Below are 19,706 nucleotides of genomic sequence, written 5' to 3' on the forward strand. Positions count from 1 at the left end.
ATTATTACTTGTATGGCTGAAGGCAACGACATTTTGTTCAGACCGAAAGGTCTGAATGACAAATAAAGGATCTAAGTCTGTCTAAGTCTATAGCAAGCACGATAGACCACTCCTTCTAAATGCAATGGGCTGACGTGTAGTACGCAACGGAGCGGAACGTGGGCCTTTTTTTCCATACATTTCAGTAACCCGACCCGACTCGCAGTGTAATCAGCGTTGCAGGGGAACAGTTTGTGTTAATAAATTATAATTCTGAAAATGAGGAGAAGATCTTTCCCAAATAACTTTTATTTTTAATAGGATGTTTCCGTAACCGGCTTCCGTCTCCGCACTAGTATCCTATGGGGTCTTTGGTGTGGAGACGGAAGCCGGTTACTGAAATGGGACCAAAAATTACCCATGAATCCGCCCATGACCGTACTACGTCTTTTTCGTCGAGTGATCTATCTTGCTTGCTATAGGATCTTTGGTTCACACCACTCCATCCCCTTCTCTGCAACTTAATATGTCTGACTGCTAACTTTTTCCAGCTCTGATCAAAGGTCAGTGACCTAAAATGCTAACATTGATTCTCCCTGCAAATGGGGTGGAAGATTGCAACCTTCGACGAATGCAATCAACCCGGCGTGCACAATCAAATAAGATAAAATAGAACAAATTGTCCTACAACTTTAGGCTGTGCATGCCATATGCAAGAGGAAGTCCTACAAATTTTGCCAAACCAACAAGATATTTCCAGCAACATGTATTTTTATTTCCATGTTGCAACATCTACAGCTTTTTGCCTTTCTAATCCTACCTCAAATGTTACATTCTAACCACTTTTACCTCCTCACATCTCATGTGAGAACCATGCTTACATTGAACTATTCTCACACACTCTTCAACCTACCTTTCTTGAGAATACCAAAGTTCTGTTGACAATGAGCTTGCGTGCAGAGGGCCATATAACCACACTGTGCTCACCAAGACCGACCAATCCATTGTGCACATTCATCTACTTTGGCTTCCTGTTGAACTCAGTCCATTTTATAATTATCACGGGTTTTAAACTCCTGTCACCACTCTCTACTCTCTTACATCCCCCGCCATTTCCACTTTTCCGCTTGACTGCTCTGAGATACATATCAGTCATAGATGGTCACAGCAAGGGAACAGACCCTTTGGCACATCTGATCCATGCTGGCCACAAACCATTTATACTCCTTCTATCCCTTCCCCACCCCAGTCGCACTGCTAGTTTCACTATTCTTATTCCTTTATCACCTCTTCCACAGCCAACAATGGCTCCACCTTTCCTTGGAGATTGGTGCTGGCTTTGATTTGTTCTGTACCATTTCATACCTCTAGATTCCCTCTCCAAACCCTTAGTCTGAAGAAGGGTCTCAATCCAAAACATCACCTATTTCTTTTCTCCAAAGAAGCTGCCTGATCCACCAAGTTACTCCAGCATTTTGTGTCTATCTTCAGTGTAAACCAGCATCAGCAGTTCCTTCCTAACCATTTATACTTATTCTATATTAATCCCCATTTATTCTCATCAAATCCCCCAATTCTCACACCTACATCTCACACCACACATCTTTGGGCAGAGGGAGGAAACTAGAGCACATGGAGGAAACCCATGTGGTCACAGGGACTACATGCAAACTCCACTTCGACAACACAGGTCAAATTGAACCCAAATCTCTGGCTCTGCAAGGCACCGGCTTCACTAACTGCCCTGCACTGTCCTCCAACTTGGGGTCTGTTCATCAGAGCTCTCAACTAGCTATTGCTTTAGCACTGGCAGCTCTCCTTTCAGATGCCCGAGACTCAAGCTAAAGAGTCTTTGTTGCCTCTCTTTAAAGGCTACTTCAAACAAATCATTAGGCTCATTGGTAAATGTAGAGTCCATTTTTTTAAAAGCGTACTGAAGAACCACCATATGACAAATTGCTAGGTTGAAGACATAATAGAATAATATGTACATTGATAACTTGAAACCCCATGTGCAAATTTGTTTTATCTATTATTATGGGCAGCAGGGTGGCACAGCGGCAGAGTTGCTGCCTTACAGAGCCTGTGTCTGTACGGAGTTTGTAAATTCTCTCCATGACGTTTCTCCGAGATCTCTGGTTTCCTCCCAAGCTCCAAAGACATACAGGCTTATAGGTTAATTGGCTTGGTATAGATGTGAAATGTCCCGAGTGTGTGCAGGATAGTGTTAATGTGCATGGATTGCTAGTTGGTGTGGACTCAGTTTCTGCGCTGTATCACTAAGCTATTGTATTTAAATCATTCAGCAAAATTTAATGCAGGCAACATAAGCAATAATGCATTGCATTCTACTACATGTGAAATGAATTAATACAAACACCTTAAATTTTAGACTGGGAATACACAAACCAGTTATCATCTTCTCCAGTTGGCGTATTGCCTCCCTGGTACAAGTGCTCAAAATGTCTCAGAGTGGCTGCATGACATTCTAAAAGGGGAGGGGGAGCAAACAGAAGTCATTGTGTATGTGGCCACGAATGACTAAGGTAGGAAAATGAATGAGTCCCTGCTAAATAGCTATAGGAAATGGCAAAAGGTTCAAAAGCTCGACTTCCAGGGCAGCGATTTCCAGATTACTCAATGCCTCGTACTAGTGGGGGAAGGGACAGGAAGATAGAATGGAATAATGCATTGCTGAGGACTTGGTAACGGGCAGGGATTCAGATTTTTAGATCGACGCGATCCAAAGAGATTTTACAACTACATAAAGTGAAAGAGGGTAAAGAGAGATAACAGGGTCCTAAAGAAACCAAAGCGATCATCTCTTTGGGCAATTGAGACAAAAAATAAAATGCTACAGTAACTCAGCGGAACAGACACTTCCTTGACCCGAACAGCGCCCATTCCTTCTCTCCAGAGATGCTGCCTGTCCTGCTGATTTTCTACAGGATTTTTTGTCTAAATTGCCCAAAGAGATGATCGCTTTGGTTTCTTTCCTACACATCTCTTTGGGCAAGGTCCTCAATGAATATTCCTCTTCAGTTTTTACCATGGAGAAGGACATGAAGACTGGGGAACTTGGGACAGTTAATAGAGATGTCTTGAGGACAGTCAGCATTACGGTTGAGGAGGTGCTGAATGTCCCAAGGCATATGAAGGCAGGTAAATCCCCCATGCATGATCAGATTTATCAAAGAACATCGTGAGAAGCAAGAGATGAAATTGTAGGCACCTGGGCTGAGATATATGAATCATAACTCATGGGCGAGGTGCCGGAAGACTGGATTGTGACTAATGTTGTTGCTCTAGTTGAGAAGGACTGCAAGGAAAAGCCAGGGAACTATAAACCAGTGAGCCAAACATCTGTGATTGAGGAAGAGATCCATACATTTGGAAGGACAGGGACTGATTAGGGATTCAGCATTGTTTTGTATGTGGGTAATAATGTCTTACGAATCGGATTTCGTTTTTTGAAGTAATCAAAAAGGCCTACATGGACTATGTAGCAAGCCATTTGATAAAATCTGGAAGGTTAGATCGCAAGGAATAGCTAGCTGACGAGAGAATTGGTTTCATGGAAGGAAACCGAGGATGATGGTGAAAGGTTGTTTTCCAGAAGGCATGTGACTAGTGGTGTGCCTCGGGGATCAGTGCTGGTCCCACACTAAAGTTGGTGGTTTCATAGAGAGCACAAATCATTACCAAAAATAGCAACAGGATCTTGATCAGTTGGGCAAGTTGGCTGAGGAATGATTAATGCAGTTTAATGCAGATAAATGCGAGGTGTTGCATTTTGGAAAGTCAAACCAGGGCAGGACCTACATAAACAGTGAACGGCAGGGCCCTGTGGAGTGTTGTACAGAGGAATCTCAGTGTGCAAGTACATAGTTCTCAGAGTAGAAAGAGTAGTAAAGGCAGCTTTCAGTACCTTGATCTCCATCAGTCAGGGTAGTCAGTACAGATGTTGGGATGTTACGTTCCAATTGTACAAAACATTGGTGACACCACATTTGGACATTTGTGTTTAGTTTTGGTCATGCTGATATAGGAAGGATGCTGTTAAGCTGGAAAATGTGCAGAGAGGATTTACAAGGTTGTTGCAGGAACTTCAGGGTCCGGGCTATAGGGAGAGGCTGGGCAGGCTAGAACAAAGATCCTATAGCGAGCAAGATAGTCCAATCAACGAAAAAGACGTAGTACGGTCATGGGCAGATTCATTGGTAATTTAAGGCCCCATTTCCGTAACCGGCTTCCGTCTCCGCACCAAAGATCCCATAGGATAATAGTGCGGAGACGGAAGCCGGTTACGGAAACATCCTCGTAAAAATAAAAGTTATTTGGTGAAAACCTTCTCCTCATTTTCAGAATTTTAATTTATTAACACAAACTGATCCTCCACAACGTTGATTACACTGCAGGTCGGGTCACGGAAATGGATGGGAAAAAAGGCCCACGTTCCATTCTGTACTACACGTCAGCCCTTTGCATTTAGCAGGAGTGGTCTGCCTTGCTCCGCTATAGGATCTTTGGGCTAGAACTTTATTCCTTGGGGTGCAGGAGGTTGAGAGTTGATCTTATAGAGGTGTATTAGATCACAAGGGGAATAGGGGAACTTTTTACCCAAAGTAGGGGATTCAAGAACCAGGAGGGGGCGGGAGATTGCAACATCCATGTGGTCCCCCCCTGTTTCAACAAATGTAATCAACCTGGCGTGCACAAAATGATCAAACAGAAGAAGTTGTCTTACAACTTTATGCTGTGCATGCCAGACGTAAGAAGAAGAAGAAGCAGAGAACATAGATTTGTGAGGGGAAGGATTTAAAAGGGGCAACATTTTCCGCACAGAGTAGTAGGTATATAGAACAAGTTGCCAGAGGAGGTAGTCGAGGAAGGTATTATAGTGGCATTGAAAAGACATTTGGGTAATGGATTAAAGGGATATGCGCAAAACACGGGCTGGTGGGACTAGTGTAGATAAGGCATCTGGGTCGGCATGAGCAAGTTGGGCCGTAAAGTCTGTTTCCGTGCTGTACGACTATGAACGAGCAGGCTAGAGATATAGTCTCTAGATGTACAGATAATTTGCAATTCAATGTCACTAAAATTGAATTCTCAATTTCTGGTAACCCAGTGTTCATTTTTCCCTCCCCTTCTGGTCCATCCAGGTCCTCTCACACACAAGATAGACAAAATACTGGAGTAACTCAGCATGACAGGCAACATCTCTGGAGAAAATAAATGAGTGACGTTTTAGGTCAATACCCTTCTTCCGACCTGAAATATCACCCATTCCTTCTATCCAAAGATGCTGCCTGGCCCGCTGAGTTATTCCAGCATTTTGTGTCTATCCTCGGTATAAACCCGCATCTGCAGTCCCTTCCTACGCATCCTTCCATTCACCGCCAGCCCCATTGCCCAGTTTCTTTCTCCTTCCTGACCTGGTCACTGTGGCCTGTCACTCACATTCTTAACTCATCCTTCCTTCATCTGGTGCCACTTGCCTCATCTGTTTTGACCTTTTGTTGTTCCATCTTCTTCTTGCATATGGCGTGCACAGCCTAAAGTTGTAGGACAACTTGCTCTCTTTGATCTTATTTGATTGTGCACGTCAGGTTGATTGCATTCGTTGAAACAGGGCGGACCACGTGAAGGTTGCATCTGATCATCTTTAGTACTTTACCTTAGTGATAGTGAAAAAACAGGCCCACCGTCCAGCAATCACCCCGTACAGTAACACTATCCTACACACTAGGGTCAATTTAGTTTTTTTTTTAAAACAGGTCAATTAACCTACAAACCTGTACATCTTCTGTCACCTTCTCCACTATTCACTCTCCCATCTAGCTCCATCTTCCCATCAACTCCTTAACGTGCAAGCCCTACTTCACTGGCCATCTCTTTTCATTATTTTCTATATCTCTAGTATGTTATAAATGATACAATTTATTTGCACCTCAGACATTAATTTTCTTGGTCTTCAGCATCATATTTATGTGTGAAAGCGTTTTAAATAGATTGAGGAAGCGGATAAAAATAAATACAGGCGACAAGTTTCTATGTTTGAGTATTACATAACGAATGTTAGAAAGAGGAGCGAAAAATAATCTGCTGGAGGAACTCGGTGGCTCGTGGAGGCAAGGGGATGGTCTGTTTAGTTTAAAGATACAACGTGGAAACAGGCCCTTCGGCCCACCGGGTACGTGTCGAGCAGCATTCCCTGCATATTAACACCATCCTACACTCACTAGGGACATTTTTTACCTTTAGCAAGCCAATTAACCTATAAACCTGTACGTCTTAGGAGTGTGAGAGGAAACTGAAGATCTCGCCGAAAACCCACACAGGTCACGGGGAGAATGTACAAACTCCGTACAGACAAGCACCCGTAGTCGGGATCAACCCTGGGTCTCAGGTGCTGCAAGGCAGCAACTCTATCACTGCGCCACCCTATTTACACTTTACATAAGTATCTCCCCTGACCAAGGCAATCAAAATAAGGTATTTTCACAGCACAAACTTCCCAAATGCTTTGATACAATTTGATGCTTCATCACCTTAAGAAATATTATGGAAGCTAAAAGATTACACCAGATAATCACAAAAAGAGGCTTAAACTGCCCAAGGCATTTAACAACGGTGGAGCAATAAGGCCAGATTTGAAAGGATGGCAAATATTTTAAACGATTAGAAGACATAAATTAGAAATAATGAGATTAGGTCAGGAAGAAATTTGAACTAGAGGTCCAATTTTGGAAATCTAGTCACTGCAGTGAGATAAAGAGCGATTGGTGCAGAGAACTTGTACAAAGAACTTATACACTGAGTTTTGAATGAGGTCAAGTTAAGAGAGATGAAAAGGAGGGAACCCAGCTGGTAGGACATCATGTTTAAGAAGGAAATGCAGATGCTGGAAAATCAAAGGTAGACAAAAATGCTGGAGAAACTCAGCAGGTGAGGCAGCATCTATGGAGCGAAGGAAATAGGCAACGTTTCGGGTCGAACCCTTCTTCAGAACATCACGATGGGGTTTGGAGATCAGGATACCATTTATTTTTACGAGTAGAGGATCAGACGTAGATTCAGTGAAAGAAAGTAAGTTTGAGCAAAACACAAAGTGCTGGGAAAATTCAACGGGTCGGGCAACATCTGTGGAGGGAATGGGCAGGCGACGATTTGGGTCAGGACCCTTCTTCAGCTCCTTCCATAGACGATGCCAGACCCCTCGCGTTCCTCTACCAGTTTGTATTTTGCTCAGAAATTTAGCATTTGCCATCACTTGTGTCTCCAAGGAAACAACTACTGGTTGATTGTGTCAAGAGGCAGGGCATGGATGAAAAATGGGAAGTAACAAGAGAGAAATCATTAAGGGATGGAAAAATTAATACAGTTGTTGTGTAGGAGTTTAAACTGATATGTAACTGAAAATGTGTAGGAAGGAACTGCAGATGCGGGTTTACATTGAAGATAGACACAAAATGCTGGAGTAACTCAAAGCGTCTGGCAGCATCTCTGGAGAAAAGGAATAGGCAACTTTTCAAGTCGAGATCCTTCCGTCAGTTTAGTTTATTGACACGTGTACCAAGGTACAGTGAAAAGCTTTTGTTGCGTGTGGTGCTGGCTCGAAGGGCCAAATGGCCTCCTCCTGCAACTATTTTCTATGTTTCTAACCAGTCAGCGGAAAGACAATGTTTACAATCGAGTAATTCACAATGTACAGATACACAATAAAAGGAATAACATTTAGTGCAAGATAAAGCCAATAAAGTCCACAGGTCATTCAATGAGGTAAATGTTGGTTCTGGAGTGCTCTCTGATTTTGTGTCTATCTTCGAATAAAGAGAAAACCTAGCAAAAAGCCAGTTTGGCCAACAATGTCAAGAGTGAAATACGAAGATTGATGAGGGATAAACCAGTTTGGCGACTGCTGCAAAGGGTGCAATTTGCGACTTAAACAACGGCTATTTCTGTGTCACGGCACAGCTGGTGGAATGGAAGTCGTTCGAAGGAGCTGCAGATAATGTGGGCCTTGAATCAGGAATTGACAACATCTACGAAGGCTTGAGAGCAGCAAGACGGAAGGAGGATGGCACTGACGACAAATTTGAAAGAAGGCTGCATGACTTCTGGGCTCATTAACTAACACAGAAGGCAGATTCTCTGGAGAGAAGGAATGGGTAACATTTCAGATTAAGACCCTTCTTCGACCCGAAACTTCACCCATTCCTTCTCTCCAGACATGCTGCCTGCCCCGCTGAATTACTCCAGCTTTTTGTGTCTATCTACGTTTTAAACCAGCATCTTTAGTTCCTTCCTGCACAGAGGTAAGTTAGATGGCCTGCCAATACGTGGAGAAAATATTCAGTTGAATTAACAGGGCCGTCATTGGCTATACAGGATACCAGAGGAAAAATGGCCCAAAATACCAGCAAAATACTAGGCAAAACCTTAGGAATACTAATCACTAATAAGTACCATAAGCTAATATTATCTTTTTTTAAATGACGGACTAAGAAATTGCACTAAATTAAAATGTCTCTGCATAGTTAAGGAATGGCATTTTTTAAATATGGAGATATAACATTTTGCGTATTAATTAGTTATGTGTACTTCATTTAGAAAATTAAAAGAATTACACGTTTCCAAGTAATACAATGTCTCCTTTAAATAAAAATCTACCTTACAAGGCAATTAAGCACAACCACCCTTAGCTCTGACAACATTTGATGCTGCAACACCGGAAGCAGTATTATGCCAAGTAAACAATCTCACCAGGTAATCAGAGGTTTACACAACTCATAACCTTATTAGAACAGATTTTACACAACAACCATCAAGCTCTCAAACATTACACAACAGTAACCTCAATTAACAGTCATCTGGAAAGGTTTATGGATAGGAAAGGTTTGAAGGGATATGGCCAACACATGCAGGTGGGAGTAACGCAGGTGTCAGAGGCAAATTGGGCTGAAGGGTCTGTTTCAACACTGTGTGACTGTAATTATGAACTATGGGTCTTCCCTGGTTGCACTAAGGGCTTCTGGTTTTGGTCTTGCATTGGTAGTGGGGTTATTAAATTCCTACATTTTTTGTCACACTGGAGGCCTGGTCCCCCAACGTAATCCCTTCCCCAACGCAATATTCAACCACAAACCAATAACAATTTCAGTTCCGTTTATCAGCACATACGACAATTAAACACTCTTGGCTGTCTGCTTAAACATAAACCGGGAGCATCACAACACAAGGAGCAAGACCAAGACCCTGTGCATTGTTTACAAGTGCAAAGCCATTAAAAAAGACCAAAATAATGTATCCACACAAGGTAGGAAAAGTCTTGGACTACAGATTTTAAAGTGCAAATGCACATTTAAAAATAAATTTAGATTTTAAAGTCCAAATGCAGATTATAGAAAAGTGCAAATGTAGATTGTTTTTAAATGCAGATTTTAAAGTGCAAATTTAAAACTGAAAATGCATGTTTTAAAGCGGCAAATGTAGATCTGTGTAAATGCACATTTCAAAAGCGCAAATGCACATCTTAGAGTGCAAACGTAGATTTAAACAGCCCAAATGCACATTTTAGAGTACAAATGTAGATTCTAAAAGCCCAAATGCAAATTTTAGAGTACAAATGTAGATTCTAAAAGCCCAAACGCACATTTTAGAGTGCAAACGTAATTTTTAAAAGCCCAAATGCACATTTTAGAGTGCAAACGTAATTTTTAAAAGGCCAAATGCACATTTTAAAAGGCCAAATGCACATTTTAAAAGCCACAATGCACATTTTAAAAGCCCAAATGCACATTTTAACGTGCAAACAGATTTAAATAACCCAAATACACATTTTAAAGCGGCAAATGTAGCTTTTAACGTGCAAATGCAGCTCTTAAAGTACAAATGCAGATATTAAAATTGCAAATGCAGATCTTTAAAGCGCAAATGTACCTGTGAAACTGCAATTGCAAATGCAAATAAAAAATCCAACCGCAGAGACAAGAGTGCAAAGCACCCTCTGGATTTATCACCAACACACACACAGTGGGGTAGAAAGTTCCCAGCCCCGGTGTGGGGGGGGGGTGAGGCTTCTCCCGGGGAATGGCGAAATCGGGGGCGCACCTTCGTGTGGAGAAATATAAGGCTCTAACGCTTTTTTTTCTCTCTCTCTCGACGATATGCGTCTAGATTTGCAGCAAAAGGTGGAAGGGGGGGAGCGGCGGCGCTTACCCGGAGGGCGGAGAGGTCGATGTCGTCCAGGCTGCGGGCCGGCGGCTCGCTCGCCATCTTCTCTCAGCCGCAATCACGGCGTCGCCTCAGGTGGAGAATTAAAAGTTCAAGTATATATTTGCGTGTGTGTGTGTATTTTTTCCCCTCCTCCTCCACCTCCTCAGACGGTCGGAGATCCGCTGGTCAGGGAGGGTGAGGTGGTGCTGGTGCCGCCGTCCTCTCCTCCGCCTCCATCACCGGCGGCCACCCGACATGAATGGCGCCGCCGCCGCCGCCTCCTCCTCCTCCTCCCCCACCTCGGTAACCAGGGGCAACGCGCGGCGGCGGGCGGAGTCAGGGCGGGAGGGCGGCACCAGCGTGCGTACGTGCGTCAGTTAGTCAGTACGTGCGTCAGTTAGTCAGTACGTGCGTCAGTACGTGCGTCAGTTAGTCAGTACGTGCGTCAGTTAGTCAGTACGTGCGCGCTCCCGCTCCCCCCCCCCCCCATCCCTTGCTGCGACGTGTGCGTGCGTGCGTGCGTGCGTGCGCGCTCCCTCAAACCTCCTTCACCCCCCCCCCCACCCCGGTGTGTGTGTCTACACGTGTGCGCACGCGCGGGGCTGGCTGGTCACGTGCCCCCCTTCCTGCTCACCCAGCTCCCGCAAGGGAAGCCGGTGCGCAGGCGCAGTCGCTCTCTCTGTTTTTTTTTACAGGTGCGCCGCCTCCCATTGGTTTACAGATGCGCCGCCTCCCATTGGTTTACAGGTGCACCACCTCCCATTGGTCTACAGGTGCCCCACCTCCCATTGGATTACAGGTGTGCCATCTCCCATTGGTTTACAGGTGCACCACTCCCATTGGTTTACAGGTGCACCACCTCCCATTGGATTACAGGTGCGCCGCCTCCCATTGGATTACAGGTGCACCGCCTCCCATTGGATTACAGGTGCGCCGCCTCCCATTGGATTTACAGGTGCGCCACCTCCCATTGGATTACAGGTGTGCCACCTCCCATTGGATTACAGGTGCGCCACCTCCCATTGGATTACAGGTGCACCACCTCCCATTGGATTAGAGGTGCGCCACCTCCCATTGGATTACAGGTGTGCCACCTCCCATTGGATTACAGGTGTGCCACCTCCCATTGGATTACAGGTGTTCCACCTCCCATTGGATTACAGGTGTGCCATCTCCCATTGGTTTACAGGTGCACCACCTCCCATTGGTTTACAGGTGCACCACCTCCCATTGGATTACAGGTGCGCCACCTCCCATTGGATTACAGGTGCACCACCTCCCATTGGATTACAGGTGTGCCACCTCCCATTGGATTACAGGTGTGCCACCTCCCATTGGATTACAGGTGTGCCACCTCCCATTGGATTACACCTCCCATTGGATTACAGGTGTGCCACCTCCCATTGGATTACAGGTGTGCCACCTCCCATTGGATTACAGGTGTGCCACCTCCCATTGGATTACAGGTGTGCCACCTCCCATTGGATTACAGGTGCGCCACCTCCCATTGGTTGTGCCACCTCCCATTGGATTACAGGTGCGCCACCTCCCATTGGTTTACAGGTGTGCCACCTCCCATTGGTCTACAGGTGCCCCACCTCCCATTGGTTTACAGGTGTGCCACCTCCCATTGGATTACAGGTGCACCACCTCCCATTGGATTACAGGTGCGCCACCTCCCATTGGTTTACAGGTGCACCACCTCCCATTGGATTACAGGTGTGCCACCTCCCATTGGATTACAGGTGCACCACCTCCCATTGGTTTACAGGTGCGCCACCTCCCATTGGATTACAGGTGCGCCACCTCCCATTGGTTTACAGGTGTGCCACCTCCCATTGGTCTACAGGTGCACCACCTCCCATTGGTTTACAGGTGCGCCACCTCCCATTGGATTACAGGTGTGCCACCTCCCATTGGTTTACAGGTGCACCACCTCCCATTGGATTACAGGTGCACCACCTCCCATTGGTTTACAGGTGTGCCACCTCCCATTGGTCTACAGGTGCACCACCTCCCATTGGTTTACAGGTGCACCACCTCCCATTGGATTACAGGTGCGCCACCTCCCATTGGTTTACAGGTGCACCACCTCCCATTGGATTACAGGTGCGCCACCTCCCATTGGTTTACAGGTGCGCCACCTCCCATTGGATTACAGGTGCGCCACCTCCCATTGGTTTACAGGTGCGCCACCTCCCATGTGCCACCTCCCATTGGATTACAGGTGCGCCACCTCCCATTGGATTACAGGTGTGCCACCTCCCATTGGATTACACCTGTGCCACTTCCCATTGGATTACAGGTGTGCTTGCTACCTGATTTGATTTGATTGATTAGATTTGATTTAATTTATTGTCAATGTCTCCAATGAAGAGACAGCGAAATTCTTTTTCCCTTACAGTCATACAAAAAAAATAAAATTTAACAAACACAAAACACAGTAAGTAGTCCACACTACAGCAGCACCAAAGTTCCCCACTGTGGTGGAAGGAACCAAAGTCCAGTCAATCTCCTCGCTGATGTTCCCCGATGTTCACCCTCCCGAGCCCCCCCGTAGTCGCCGCTGTTCAGGCCCTCTCGTCGGGAACCTCTTGTCAGCCACCTTCCACCGGAGTCCCAACCCGAAATGTCATCCCATTCCTTCTCTCCAGAGATGCTGCCTGTCCCGCTGAGTTACTCCAGCATTTTGTGTCTATCTGAGTTACTTCCAGCATTTTGTGTCTAACCATCTGCAGTTCTTTCCTACACACAGTTTAAAGCAGAGATAGATAGATTCTTGTTTAAGAAGGAACTGCAGATGCTGGAAAATCGAAGGTACACAAAAATGCTGGAGAAACTCAGCGGGTGCAGCAGCATCTATGGAGCGATGGAAATAGGCAACGTTTCGGGCCGAAACGTTGCCTATTTCCTTCGCTCCATAGATGCTGCTGCACCCGCTGAGTTTCTCCAGCATTTTTGTGTACCTTAGATAGATTCTTGATTAGTGTGGGTGTCTGTGGGTACGGGGAGAAGGATAAGGAGTAAGCCATTTAGAACGAAGACGAGGAAACACTTTTTCTCACAGAGAGCTGTGAGTGTGGAATTCTCTGCCTCAAGAGGGCGGTGGAGGCCGGTTCTCTGCATGCTTTCAAGAGATAGATGGATAGGACTCTTAAAGATAGCGGAGTCAGGGGATATGGGGAGAATGCAGGAACGGGGTACTGATTGTGGATTGTATGGTGGTGCTGGCTTGAAGGGCCAAATGTCCTACTCCTGCACCTATTGTCTATTGTCTAAAGCAGGAGAATGGGATTAGGGGAGGGATTAGACTTGATGGGCCGAATGGCCTAATTCTGCTCCTACCGCTTATGACCTTATAGGTTGAGGCGGGTCGCTGTCGATGCCATCTGCTGGTGAGTGAGGTGAGATGCAGGGGGCTGAGTCCTGAGAGTCAATGGACACTGAAGGCAGTCACAAAATGCTGGACTAACTCAGCGGGGCTGTCACCCATCTTCAGGCAGAGAGACAGGCGCAGAGATATGGATGGGTAAGGAGTGACATTGAGAGATCAAAGGAGAGGATGATCAAGGTAAATGTAGAATAGGTCACTGTTAGCTGGAGGCAGGTGACAACGAGGCATACAAAGATAAAATTTAATCAGGAGGACAGTCAGGTGTCGGAGAACTAGGATAGGGGAGGGATGGAGAGAGAGGGTTACTTAAAGTTAGAGAAGTCAATGTTCATACCGCTGGGGTGTAAGCTGCCCAAGGGAAATATGAGGTGCTGTTCCTCCAATTTGCGCTGGGCCTCACTCTGACAGTGGAGGAGGCCCAGGACAGAGAGGTCAGTGTGGGAATGGGAGGGGGTGTTGAAGTGTTTGCCCGTTCTGCATCAGAACCCTTTATCTCCTTTCTCCCAGTGTGACTCACATCCATTTTCTACAGCGGAGAAGAAACAAAAAATGTAATGTATATTTATAAATCTGTGCTCGCCTCTCCATCTCTGTATCATCGGCACATTACCTGCCCACCTTTCCGTCACCCTAAATTAGCTTATTTTTATCGGAACGGATGCAAGCAGGCCGCAAACATGATGCCTGCAGTTGACCAAAGGCGAGGACTCGGAATTATCTGGTATTTAGACATTGAAACATATAAGATTGTTACGGGCTTTGAGGAAGGACATTCTTGCTATTGAGGGAGCCCAGCGTAGGTTTACAAGGTTAATTCCCGGGATGGCGGGACTGTCATATGCTGAGAGAATGGAGCGGCTGGGCTTGTACACTCTGGAATTTAGAAGGATGAGAGGGAATCTTATTGAAACATATGAGATTATTAAGGATTTGGACACGCTAGAGGCAGGAAACATGTTCCCGATGTTGGGGGAGTCCAGAACCAGGGGCCACACACACACACAGTTTAAGAATAAGGGGCAAGCCATATAGAATGGAGACGAGGAACCACTTTTTCTCACAGAGAGTTGTGAGTCTGTGGAATTCTCTGCCTCAGAGGGCGGTGGAGGCAAGTTCTCTGGATGCTTTCAAGAGAGAGCTAGATAGGGCTCTTAAAGATAGCGGAAGCAGGGGAGAAGGCAGGAACGGGGTACTGATTGGGGATGATCAGCCGTGATCACATTGAATGGCGGTGCTGGCTCGAAGGGCCGAATGGCCGACTCCTGCACCTATTGTCTATTGTCTATTAGACATTCGAGATACAGTCTGTGCCGATCACCCTGCACACTAGCACTATCCTACACACTCTAGGGACAATTTACAATTTTTACTGAAGCCAATTGACCTACAAACCCACACGTCTTTGGAGTGTGGGAGGAAACCGGAGAACCTGGAGAAAACCCACGTGGTCATTGGGAGAACGTGCAAACTCCGCACAGACAGCACCCGCACCCGCAGTCAGGATGGAACCCGGGTCTCTGGTGCTGTGAGTGCAACTCTACCACTGCGCCGCTGTGCGCACACTCACGTGTACACTCACTTGCACACGCTCTCACGCACACTAACATACGCACTCTCTCACACTCACGTACACCAACACACACACACCCTACCTCACACACACAGCCAGAGGTTGGGATCGAACCTACCACACTCTTTCACACTAACACGCGCGCACTCATTCACACGGACACTCACATGCACACACACTCACATGCACACACACACTCACATGCACACACTCACATGCACACACACTCACGCACACACACACTCACACACACACACACATGCGCACACACACACACACTCACATGCACACACTCACATGCACACACTCACATGCACACACACACACACACACACACACACACACACGCACACACACACACACACACATGCACACACACACGTACATACACACTCACATACACACACTCACACACACACACTCACACACACACACACACACACATACACACACACACACACATGCACACACACACATGCACATACACTCACATGCACATACACTCACATACATACACTCACATACATGCACACACACTCATATACACACACACTCATATACACACATACTCATATACACACATATTCATATACACACACACTCCACTGCACACACACTCATGCACACACACCAACATACACACACTCACATGAACACACACTCACACAATGCTGAAGGTCGGGTTTGAACCTGGGACCTTGGTGCTGTGAGGTGGTGGCTCTACCCGCTGTGCCACTGTGCCTCAACACTACCTGTGTTCTCTCTGCGTCTCTTGAAGGGGAGTCCATGAAGGGGAGACCGATGGGCCAGGTTGTCCTTAAGGTGCACGTGACTTTCCAAGCAAACATGTCCGCGTTCAAAATGGCCGCCACCTGACAATTTGAACTCTCGAAAGAAATGTCCTTTCACACGGCGACCGTCAGAATCAGCTGATAATGGGAGGGACAGCGGTAGAGCTTCCAACACCAGGGCCCCAGGTTCGATCCCAACTACGGGTGCTGTCTGTGTGTGTGTGTCTGTGTGTGTGTGTGTGAGGAGTTTGTACGTCCTGCCCGTGACCTGCGTGGGTTTTCTCCGGGAGCTCCGGTTTCCTCCCACACTCCCAAAGCCGTGCGGGTTTGTAGGTTAATTGGCTCGGTGTACGTGTAAATTGTCCCTGGTGTGTGTGTAGGATAGTGTTAGTGTGCGGGGATCGCTGGTCGGCGCTGACACGGCCTTTTTTCCGCTCTGCGTCTCCAAAGTAGAACCAAATTAGAGCACATGGCGTTACATAAAATAACGTACAAATCACTCGCTGGGAAAGATGATTTTATTGGTACAAAAATAAGGCGACTATCAATATATTTTTCGAAAGAGTGAAGGAAAATATCAGTAGTTGACAGGAGGCAAAACACAGCACGGTGGCGCAGCGGGTAGAGCTGCTGCCTCACAGCGCCAGAGACCCGGGTTCCATCCTGACTATGGTGCTGTCTGTACGGAGTTTGCACGTTCTCCCCGTGACCTGCGCGGGTTTTCTCTGCGATCACTGGTTTCCTCCCACGCTCCAAAGGCGTGCGGGTTTGTAGGTTCACTGGCTTGGTGTAAATGTAAATTGTCGCTAGTGTGTGTGTGTGTGTAGGGTAGTGTTAGTGTGCCGGGATCGCTGGTTGGGCCGGACTCGGTGGGCCGAAGGGGCTGTTTCAGCAGTGTATCTCCCCAACTAAAAACCAATTAACAGGGTGGGATGTGAAATGGTGGAGCAGGCCTTGTCCATTGGGAAAGTCTAGGCAGAGTCAAGTTTAGTGTAGTTTAGAGATACAGCACAGAAACAGGCCCTTCGGCCCACCGGTTCCGTGCCGACCAGCAATTCCCCGCACATTAACACTATCCTACACCAAATTTTGACATCAATTTACCTACATACCTGCACGTGTAGGAGGGGACTGAAGATATCGGAGAAAACCCACGCAGGTCACGGGGAGAATGTACAAACTCCGTACGGACAGCACCCGTAGCCAGGATCGAACCGGCGCTGTGAGGGAATAGCCCTACTGCTGTGCTCCAGGATCTGAGAGCCACGGGTGGCCAGCCTCAGTGGGAGCACCAGAGGCCTGTTGGTCGCAGTCAAGGATCCAGAAACACTCAGTCTGCCTGGGCCTACGCAATATCTCAATTACCAAAAGCCTTCAACTCCCCCTCCCATTCCCACACTGACCTTTCTGCCCTGGGAATCCTCTTCGTTTACGAGTGCCCTTTTTGTGGCCACTATTTGCATACCTCGGGTATACAAGCAAAGGATTTCACTGTGATCTGCCACATGTGACCATTCAATTCACTTCACTTCCACTGACAGAATGAGCCCCCAACACAAATTGGAGGAACAGCAGCTCAGGAGGATGAGGGGGGGAATTTTATCGAGGTGGACAAAAACATAGCTCGGGTGGAGCCTCTTGCCCAGAGTAGGGGAATCGAGGACCAGAGGACATGGGTTCAAGGTGAAGGGGAAAAGATTGAATAGGAATCTGAGGGTTAACTTGTTCCGCACAGAGGGTGGTGGGTGTATGGAACGAGCTGCCGGAGGAGGTAGTTGAAGCTGGGACTATCCCATCGTTTGAGGAAGTTAGACAGGTACATGGATAGGACAGGACAGGTTTGGAGGGATATGGGCCAAATGCAGGCAGGTGGGGCAACAGGCAGTTGATGCAACAACCCTACACTGCACCACCGTGCCGTCCGATTGAATATGGCACAGGGAAATAAACAGGGAAATGGGATTGCACAGGGAGCTAGCATTGACTCTATGGGCCAAATGGCCTCCTCCTACATGTCAGGTGAAATCCAGGACATGCAGAAGGTATTGGACACTGTGAATAACAGCTATTTAGTTTAGTTTGGAGATACAGCATCGAAACAGGCCCTTCGGTCCACCGAGTCCGTGCCGACCAGCGACCCCGCACACAAACACTATCCTACACACACTAGGGTCAGGTTACATTTACACCAAGACAATTAGCCCACAACCCCGCACGTCTTTGGAGTGTGGGAGGAAACCGAAGATCTCGGAGAAAACCCACGCAGGTCACGGGGAGAACGTACAAACTCCGCAGGTGGGATTGGACCCGGGTCTCTGGCATTGTGAGGCAGCAACTCTACCGCTGAGCCACCGTTGCGCTGTAATACCAAGCCCCAGGCCATTTGGACTCCAAGTTAAACCATCATAGTTTTATTCAGGTCTAGTTTTGTTCCCAGTTCTATTAAACTATACATATTACAAAATACTGCCATGTTGCTGGTGGCTATATTGGCTCCAGGATGGAATGACAGACAAAGCAAGAGTCTTTCAAAAAAAGAAAACTCAATAATAAATTCAGAACAGTTTGAGGCGCAGCGGGTGGAAGCACCGCCCGACAGCTCCATAGTCCCAGGTACCTGCCTGACCTAGGGCACTGTGTATGTGTGTGTGTAACTGTGTGTGTGCATGTGAGTGTGTGTGTGTATGTGTGTGTGTGTGTGTGTGTGTGTGTGTGTGTGTGTGTGTGTGTGTGTGTGTGTGTGTGTGTGTGTGTGTTTGTGTATGTGTGTGTGTGTGTGTGTGTGTGTGTGTGTGTGTGTTTGCGTGTGTGTGTGTGTGTTGTGTGTGTGGTGTGTGTGTGTGTGTGTGTGTGTGTGTGTGTGTGTGTGTGTGTGTGTGTGTGTGTGTGTGTGTGTGTGTGTGTGTGTGTGTATGGGTGTGTGTGTGTTTGTGTGTGTGTGTGTTTGTGTATGTGCATGCGAGTGTGTGCGTGCACATGTGTGTGTGAGTGTGTGCACATGTCCATGCACGTGTGCATGCATGCATGTGAGTGTGGGAAGTAGCGTGTGAGAGGTGAGGTGGGTGTGCATGCGTGTGCCCATGTGCGTGTGAACATGTGTGCATGAGTGAGTGAGTGTGTGTGTGTGGGACGAGTGTGTGCAGTGCCCATGTGCATGCGTGCGTGTCAGTGCGTGTGTGGGAAGTACTTGAAGGCAGTGTGGGCAGAATAAAAGGCTTCAGTACTGATGGCCGGTACAGACTCAATGGGCCGAAGGGCCTCTGTCGCTGCTGCCAGACTGTATTGAAGTCTATTGAATGCAGAATGATCTCAACACTGGGTGTCTGCCAGTAGGTGGCAGTGCAGGGGTGGGGAGTGGAACGTCTGCTCAGTTTTTGGGTCCCAAAGTGAGATTGTATATAAAAAGTTGCAAAGATTAAAAGCCGTGTTGTCCAGTTGGCGATCGCTCGTCAGTAATCAGCAGCAAGAACAAACGGCGCAGTGGGACCGTGTAGCAGGCGTCTGGAGAAGGGCCTCGGCCCGAAACGTCGCCAATTCCTTCGCTCCATAGATGCTGCCGCACCCGCTGAGTTTCTCCAGCATTTTTGTCCACCGCTGGGCTAACTCAGCGGGCCGGGGAGGCAGCACCTCTGGAAGAACGTGGGCGGGTGACGGTTCTAGGCCGGGACCCTTCTTCGGACTGATTGTGGTGGGTGGGCTTGGAGAGGAGGGGGGAGAGAAAGCTGGAAGAGAGGAGGAGGGTGGGGAGGGG

General features: G+C 47.2%; 1 protein-coding gene and 1 long non-coding RNA gene across 11 annotated transcripts in view; one reads left to right on the forward strand and one right to left on the reverse strand.

The window, feature by feature from the left end:
- The window catches only part of LOC129715537 (misshapen-like kinase 1), a 230,204-nt gene extending 219,715 nt beyond the window's left edge, over positions 1–10,489 (reverse strand). For all 9 annotated transcript variants that reach the window (XM_055665413.1, XM_055665411.1, XM_055665412.1 and 6 more), the window contains exon 1: positions 10,204–10,489. In XM_055665413.1, coding sequence (XP_055521388.1) covers positions 10,204–10,260 — 57 coding nt within the window. In that variant the 5' untranslated portion in view covers positions 10,261–10,489. The remainder of the gene's footprint in view (positions 1–10,203) is intronic.
- LOC129715538 (uncharacterized) lies at positions 5,767–10,317 on the forward strand. 2 transcript variants are annotated; one of them, XR_008726519.1, is made up of 2 exons: positions 5,767–8,300; positions 10,162–10,317. It is a non-coding gene; the product is annotated as an uncharacterized LOC129715538 (long non-coding RNA). The 2 variants fall into 2 exon arrangements; XR_008726520.1 differs by lacking the exon at positions 5,767–8,300 and adding an exon at positions 8,307–9,301.
- Positions 10,490–19,706: the final 9,217 nt, after the last annotated feature.

This window comes from Leucoraja erinacea, unplaced genomic scaffold (genome assembly GCF_028641065.1).
Source record: "Leucoraja erinacea ecotype New England unplaced genomic scaffold, Leri_hhj_1 Leri_122S, whole genome shotgun sequence".
NCBI lineage: Eukaryota > Metazoa > Chordata > Chondrichthyes > Rajiformes > Rajidae > Leucoraja > Leucoraja erinaceus.